Source organism: Pyrgilauda ruficollis, unplaced genomic scaffold, assembly GCF_017590135.1.
Source record: "Pyrgilauda ruficollis isolate IOZ18807 unplaced genomic scaffold, ASM1759013v1 scaffold306, whole genome shotgun sequence".
In the NCBI taxonomy this organism is placed as follows: domain Eukaryota; kingdom Metazoa; phylum Chordata; class Aves; order Passeriformes; family Passeridae; genus Pyrgilauda; species Pyrgilauda ruficollis.
In genome coordinates this window covers 40,361-47,462 of record NW_024524445.1, presented here as the reverse complement: position 1 = coordinate 47,462, position 7,102 = coordinate 40,361, and the positions used below count along the sequence as shown (strand labels likewise).

Here is a 7,102-nt window from a genome sequence, read left to right as displayed (position 1 = left end):
GCATCCCCTGACCCCCCCAGCTCAGCCCCCCACTCTGAGCCTCCTGGTCCTCTGAGCCCCCCCATCCCCTGCCCTCCATCCCCTGCCGCTCCCCATCCCCGGGGTGCATACGGGGGCTCGGGACCCCCCGGCCCCCAGCAGCACCAGATGTTGGGGAAGCCCCCGGGGCCCCTCGCTGTCCCCGCACAGCCCGGCCCTGCTCCCCTCCACCCAGAGCCCTCCTGCCGCCACCCCCGGACGGGTCCCGCACCCGAGGGGTCCCGGTGTCCGAGCAGCGGGAGAAAGTGCCGAGGGGGCACGCCTTTCTCTCCAAGTCCCCCGGGACCCCCGGCTGGCCCCCCCGTGCCCGGGCAGGTCTCAGGGGTGCCCCGTGTCACCCCCCAGCTCGGCGCCCTCTTCCCCGGCGGAGCCGCCGCGCTTCGCCCGCCTGAAGAACTGGGAGACGGGGAGCATCAGCTACGACACGCTCTGCGCCACGGCCCAGCGGGCACGGGCACCCCCTCAGGGGCACGGGCAAACCCCCTCAGAGGCACGGGCACACCCCCTCAGCGGGCACGGGCACCTCCAGAGCGGGCACAGGCACCCCCACAGCGGGCACAGGCACCCCCTCAGGGGCACGGGCAAACCCCCTCAGGGGCACGGGCAAACCCCCTCAGAGGGCACGGGCACCCCCTCAGCGGGCACGGGCACCCCCAGAGCGGGCACGGGCACCCCCTCAGGGGCACGGGCACATCCCCTCAGGGGCACGGCCACCCCGCGGCCCCGGGGCACCCACAGCCCAGCCCCAGCCCTGTGCGGGCACCCCGCGGCCCCATTCCACCCCACAGCCTGGACCTCCCCTGTGCCGAGGCACCCCACAGCCGCACCCCTGCCCAAAACACCTCCATATCCCTATCCCTGTCCTGGGACACCCCAAAACCCCACCCCTGCCGCAGAGCACCCCCAGCCCCGTCCCTGCCCAGAGCACTCCACATGCCCCCCTGCACGCCAGGGTACCCCCACAGCTCCTGACATGCCCTGGGGTGCCCCATATCCCCACCTCTCCCCCAGAGTACACCCAGATCCCCCATCCCTGCCCTGGCACATCCCACACCCCATCCGTGCCCCAGAGCACCCCGCTGTCGCTGCTTGGCCCCCCTACCCCCTACCTGCCCGTGTCTGGGGGGGCTGGGGGGTGGTCCCGGTGTCTGCGGGTGCTGAGGGTGCCCCTGCAGGGAGAACTCCCCGGCACACACGCAGCGGCTGCGGGAGGTGGCCGCAGACATCGCGGCCTCGGGCTCGTACCGGCTGCGGGAGCCCGAGCTGGCGTTCGGAGCCAAGCAGGCCTGGCGGAACGCCGCGCGCTGCGTCGGCCGCATCCAGTGGAACAAGCTGCAGGTGCGGCCCCCTCGGGACCCCCGCCCACCACAGCCCGCGGGGACACACCTCGGACTGCTGGGGACAGCGACCCAAAGGCAGCCCGAGCCACCCCACAGGAGCCCCACCCCACCTCAGGGGGACCAGCACCCCCATGGCCACCCCACACCGCGGGGACCCTCATCCCATGTCCCGTGTCCTGGGGCGACCCCCTCCCCACCGCACAGAGACCCTGCCTCGCACATGTAGCAGGGGGAGCCAGGGGACCCTGACTCACGGCACCCCGTCCCAAGGGACCCCGCTTCCACAGGGAACTCCCACCCCAACAAAGACCCCACGCCACCTCCGCCCCGTGAGGACCCCGTCCCAAAGGACCCCCGGCCCGCAGATTCCCCCGGGGGCTCCCATCCCACCTGCCCCGCACTCACGCTGTCCCCCGCAGGTGTTTGATGCCCGGGACTGCGCGGGGCTGGGGGAGATGTTCAGCCTCCTCTGCTCGCACATCCAGTTCGCCACCAACCGCGGCAACATCCGGTGAGAATCCCCCCGGCGTCCCCCGACCCCCGCGGCCGCAGGGTGTCCTGACGGCCCTCCCCGGCCCCCCCAGGTCGGCCATCACCATCTTCCCCCCGCGGGCTCCGGGGCGCGGCGATTTCCGCATCTGGAACCCGCAGCTGATCCGCTACGCGGGCTATCGGCAGCCCGACGGCTCCGTGCGGGGCGACCCTGCCAATGTGGACATCACCGAGGTGGGGGACCCCTGCACCCCCAGGCTCCCTCACCGCCTCCCCGCCCCTCCTCGCTTCCCTCTCCATCCCCACCTCAGTCTTCCCTCCACGCCGCCCTCCATCCCCACTCCGTCTCTCTTCCTTCCCCCTCCTCATACCACTCCATCCCCCTCCATCCCCCCCATGCCCTTCATCTCCCCCAATCCCCGCGCCCCCCAACACCTCCTGGAGCCCCCCTGACGCTGTCCCACTCAGCTCTGCATCCAACACGGCTGGACCCCCGGGGGGGGCCGCTTCGACGTGCTGCCGCTGCTGCTGCAGAGCCCCGACGAGTCCCCCGAGCTCTTCCCGCTGCCCCCGGAGCTGGTGCTCGAGGTGCCGCTGCACCACCCCACGTGAGTGCGGCTGTGCCCCCGCAATCCCTCTGGCCAAGGGACTCTCCCGTGACCGGGGCTGGAGAGCGCCGGGGTCACCCCTGGGGAGGGTCGGGAGAGGGGAAGGAGCGGGGGATGGAGGCTGGGGAACCGCACCGGGGACAGGGAGCAGCCGTGGGTCTGATCCCATCCCCGGCGGGTACTGGAATGCCGGCGCCTTCCCTGGCTGGGATACTGGGTTGCTGACCCCCTCCTGGGCTGGATCCTGGAATGCTGGGGTGCTGATCCCCCCAGACGGAGCCACGGGTGTGCTGACCCTCCCTGGGTGGGATGCGGGTGGGATGGGGGCTGGCTGCTGGCGCGGGGGGGTGCGGGGCCGGGGTGGGTGTGCGGGTGCGGCCACAGCCCCCGTGCCCCCAGGCTGGAGTGGTTCTCGGAGCTGGGGCTGCGCTGGCACGCCCTGCCGGCCGTGGCCAACCTGCTGCTGGAGATCGGGGGGCTCGAGTTCCCCGCGGCGCCGTTCAACGGCTGGTACATGGGCACCGAGATCGGCTCCCGCAACCTCTGCGACCGCCACCGCTACGACGTGCTGCCCGTGAGCCCCCGGCACCGCGGGGCCGCGCTGGGACCCCCGGGGCTGCACTGGGACCCCGGGACTGCACTGGGACCCCCGGGATCACACTGGGACCCCACAGGGACCCCCGGGGCTGCACAGGGACCCCGGGACTGCACTGGGACCCGAGAGACCGCCATGGGACTCCACTTGGGTCCCCCCAAGACCCCTCCTGGGAGCCCCTTGGTAGCCCCCAATATTTCCCTTGGGACCCATACTGGCCCACCCCGGGAACCCCCCAGCAACCCCCACTGGGACCACTCTGGGACCCCCTCCAGGCCCATCCAGAGACCCTCATCAGAACCCCCGAGACCCCTGCCAGGACCATGCTTGGATCATTCCCGGAACCTCCCCCAGAATTCCCCCCAGGAGCCCTCTGGCACCCCAAACAGGACACCACAAGGGCCCCATCTGGGACCCCTCGGGGACCCCCGGCCGACCCTTCCCTGCTGCCCCCCGCAGGAGGTGGCCCAGCGCATGGGGCTGGACACGGGCAGCAGCTCGTCCCTCTGGAAGGACCGGGCGGCTGTGGAGGTGAACGTGGCCGTGCTGCACAGCTTCCAGGTGGGACCCCTGTGGGCCCCCAGCGCCGGGACCCCCACACTGCTGGGGTCCCCCTTGTGGGAGCTCCCCACGGCTGGGACCCCCCTACCGGGACACTCTCAGTGCTGGAGCCCCACAGTGATGGGCCTCGGGCACCCCCACATCCCTGCGTCCCCCCTCCCCACGTTGCCATGCCCCTGTCCCCGCAGGTGGCCCAGGTGACCATCGTGGACCACCACGCGGCCACCGAGTCCTTCATGAAGCACCTGGCGGCCGAGGGGCGGGCGCGGGGCGGCTGTCCCGCGGACTGGGCCTGGATCGTGCCCCCGCTCTCGGGCAGTCTCACACCGGTGTTCCACCAGGAGATGGTCAACTACCACCTGAGCCCCACCTTCCGCTACCAGGTGGGACCCCTGCCCCACAGATCCTGCCCCACAGCCCCTGCTGCTGCCAGGCGTGGGCTTGGACCCACAGACCCTCCGTGCCCCATGGCTCCCCAGCCCCTCTGCCCCCTGCCAGGCTGGAGGTGCAGCCCCAGGGCACTGAGACCCTCGGTCAGCTGGCGCTGAGCCCCCTGGACCCCCCAGGACTTTCTGGGACTGCCCTGGGCACTGCTGATCCCTGCGGGACCCCCAACCCTCTGCATCACCCTGCCCTGGCATCACCCCACAGCAGCCCCTGAGCATCCCCTGGGATGCTCCAGCACCCAGCTGGGGCTCTCCCCACACCCGTGGGGGCCTTCCAGCCCCCACCAGCCCCCCAGGGCTCCCCATGACCCCCAGTTCACATGCTGGTACCAGGTGGGTCTGGCCCCACAGACCCCCGACCCTTCTTCCTCACAGCCAAACCCCTGCTCCCCCGTCCCACACACTCCCAACCCTTTCACCTCACAACTGCCCCCATGGCCCCCTGCCCCACAACCACCCCCTCCTGCCCCACAGCCCGACGCCTGGAAGGTTTACGTGTCCAAAGGCACCACTGTCACCCGGAGGAAGACTTTCAAGGAAGTGGCCAAGTAGGTGAACCCCCCGACCCTGGGGATCCCGTGGCAGTTCTGGGGTCTCTGGGAATGCCGTGCTGACCCCATGGTGCCCTGGGGACCCCACAGCGCTGTTAAGATCTCAGCCAAGCTCATGGGACACGTGATGGCACGGCGGGTCAAGGCCACCATCCTCTACGGCACGGAGACCGGGAAATCACGGACCTACGCCTGGAACCTGTGCCAGCTCTTCCGCCGCGCCTTCGACCCCAAGGTCTGCAGGAGGAAGGGGCAGAATTCCCCTCGCCCACCTCCCCCAAAGGCCCTGTGGCTGGATTTGGGTGAGGGGAGGTTCAGGTCTGTGGGGGGATCCTAATCCTGGGATTCCATGAAGGTGCTGTGCATGGATGAGTATGACGTGGTGGCCCTGGAGCATGAGACCCTGGTCTTGGTGGTCACCAGCACATTTGGGAATGGGGACCCTCCAGAATGTGCTGAGGTAGGGATGGGATGGGATGGGATGGGATGGGATGGGATGGGATGGGATGGGGATAAGGATGAGGATGGGGATGGGATGGGATGGGACTGAGACTGGAGATGGAATAGAGCTGGGGATGGAGATGGGATGGGGATGGGGTGGGGATAGGGTGTGCGGGTGACACTCTGCCCCCACAGAGCTTCTCCAAGGCCCTGATGGAGATGACATCGCCCTACACTGGCACCTCCCAGGCGGAGCCGCCCATGTGAGCACCCCGGGGGTCCTGGGGTCCCTGCTGGGCCCGAGGCAGGATCCCCCCTGACCCCCCTCGCCCTCCTAAACCCCCAGGAGCTACAAGCTGCGGTTCAACAGCGTCTCCCAGTCCGACCAGCTCGTGTCCTCCTGGAAGAAGAAGCGGCGGCAGCTGAGCAACACAGACAGTGCGGGAACCTTGGGAGCCCTGCGGTACCGAGGCCACGGGATGGGCACGGGATGGGCACGGGATGGGCACGGGATGGGCATGGGATGGGCACGGGATGGGCACGGGATGGGCACGGGATGGGCATGGGATGGGCATGGGATGGGCATGGGATGGGCACGGGATGGTCACGGGATGGGCATGGACACAGGGATGGGCACGGACACAGGGATGGGCACGGACACAGGGATGGGCACGGCCATGGGGATGGGCACAGGATGCTCGGCCTGGGCACGTCGGGAGTGCTGCAGTACCCGGGCCACAGGGATGGGCACAGCCAGGGAACAGGGATGGGGACGGGCTCCTTGCCTGGGCACGCTGCCCTGCTGGGGCTGGGCGTGCCCCGCACAGGGCTCTCACCGCACCGGCAGCTCCGGCACTGGGCTCTCACCGCACCGGCAGCTCCAGCCCCGTCTGCCCTGCGGATGTGGGTGGGGACAGGAGCTGCCCCGAGGGGCCCCCGTGACCCCCCCATGTAATGGCCTGATAATGGCCAGGACCCTCTGACTTTGGGGATCCCCCCAGTGCACCCCCGCCCAGGCCGGTGGTGTTCGGGTTGGGGTCCCGGGCGTACCCCCACACCCCTGGAGACCCCAACCCCCCACTCCCGCCCAGGTTCGCGGTGTTCGGGCTGGGGTCCCGGGCGTACCCCCACTTCTGCGCCTTCGCGCGGGCCGTGGACACGCGGCTGGAGGAGCTGGGCGGGGAGCGGGTGCTGCCCCTGGGCGAGGGCGACGAGCTGTGCGCCCAGGAGGAGTCGTTCCGCACCTGGGCACGCCAGGTGTTCCAGGTACGGGGGCTGGGGGCCCTCAGGAGCCGCTCTGCACACGGGCACCCCTGCTCCCCCAGGTACCGGGGCAGGGGGGCACCCACAGGCCCCCCCGCTTGGCACCCACCGCCCCCCCCCCGTACCCCCAGGCTGCCTGCGAGACATTCTGCGTGGGGGACGGGGCGGGGGGCGCCGAGGAGCTGTTCGCCCCGCCGCAGGGCTGGAAGCGCCAGAGGCACCGGCTGGTGCCGCAGCCCCAGGCCACCGAGACTCTGGCCGGTACCGACTCCTCCGGGACCCCCATACCCTGCGGGACCCCCGACTCCCCGTGTCACCCCCGCCTCTCACCGACCCCTACCCCGTGGCCTCCCCGGGACACCCCACAGCACCCTCCGAGCACCCTGTGGATCCCCTCACACCCCACAGCTCTGTGGGGTCAGCCCCCAGCCCCCCAGGGACTCCTCCAGCCCCCTCATGACCTCCCCAAGACCCTTTGGTTCCCCCCAGTCTTCTCCTCACCCCACGACTCCCAGCCCCCCAGCCCCTCCGTGTCCCCCCAAACCCCTGTTCCTCCCCTTCCCCTCCGTGTCCCCCCAAACCCCTGTTTCCTCCCCTTCCCCTCCGTGTCCCCTCATCGCCATCCAGTCCGTCCAGTCCCGCTATGTGCCCCAGCCCTACATGTACCCCTGTGTCCCCTCGTGTCCCACGGTGTCCCCAGCCCCCCGTGCCCTCCTCACCACCCGTGTCCCCCAGCCCTCCGTACCTTCCCGCGCGTCCCATGCCC

General features: G+C 70.7%; 1 protein-coding gene across 2 annotated transcripts in view; it reads left to right on the top strand.

Annotated features, from left to right (window-relative positions):
* The first annotated feature begins 553 nt into the window (after window positions 1-553).
* NOS3 (nitric oxide synthase 3) overlaps window positions 554-7,102 on the top strand; it is a 9,982-nt gene continuing 3,433 nt past the window's right edge. The window contains exons 1-14 of one of the 2 annotated variants that reach the window (XM_041473896.1): window positions 554-1,377; window positions 1,799-1,890; window positions 1,964-2,105; window positions 2,340-2,479; window positions 2,879-3,053; window positions 3,534-3,635; window positions 3,824-4,018; window positions 4,556-4,629; window positions 4,723-4,867; window positions 4,988-5,092; window positions 5,269-5,336; window positions 5,420-5,536; window positions 6,165-6,339; window positions 6,468-6,646. In XM_041473896.1, the coding sequence (XP_041329830.1) occupies window positions 1,835-1,890; window positions 1,964-2,105; window positions 2,340-2,479; window positions 2,879-3,053; window positions 3,534-3,635; window positions 3,824-4,018; window positions 4,556-4,629; window positions 4,723-4,867; window positions 4,988-5,092; window positions 5,269-5,336; window positions 5,420-5,536; window positions 6,165-6,339; window positions 6,468-6,646 (1,673 nt within the window). In that variant the 5' untranslated portion in view covers window positions 554-1,377; window positions 1,799-1,834. The remainder of the gene's footprint in view (window positions 1,378-1,798; window positions 1,891-1,963; window positions 2,106-2,339; window positions 2,480-2,878; window positions 3,054-3,533; window positions 3,636-3,823; window positions 4,019-4,555; window positions 4,630-4,722; window positions 4,868-4,987; window positions 5,093-5,268; window positions 5,337-5,419; window positions 5,537-6,164; window positions 6,340-6,467; window positions 6,647-7,102) is intronic. The other variant, XM_041473895.1, reaches the window with a different exon arrangement.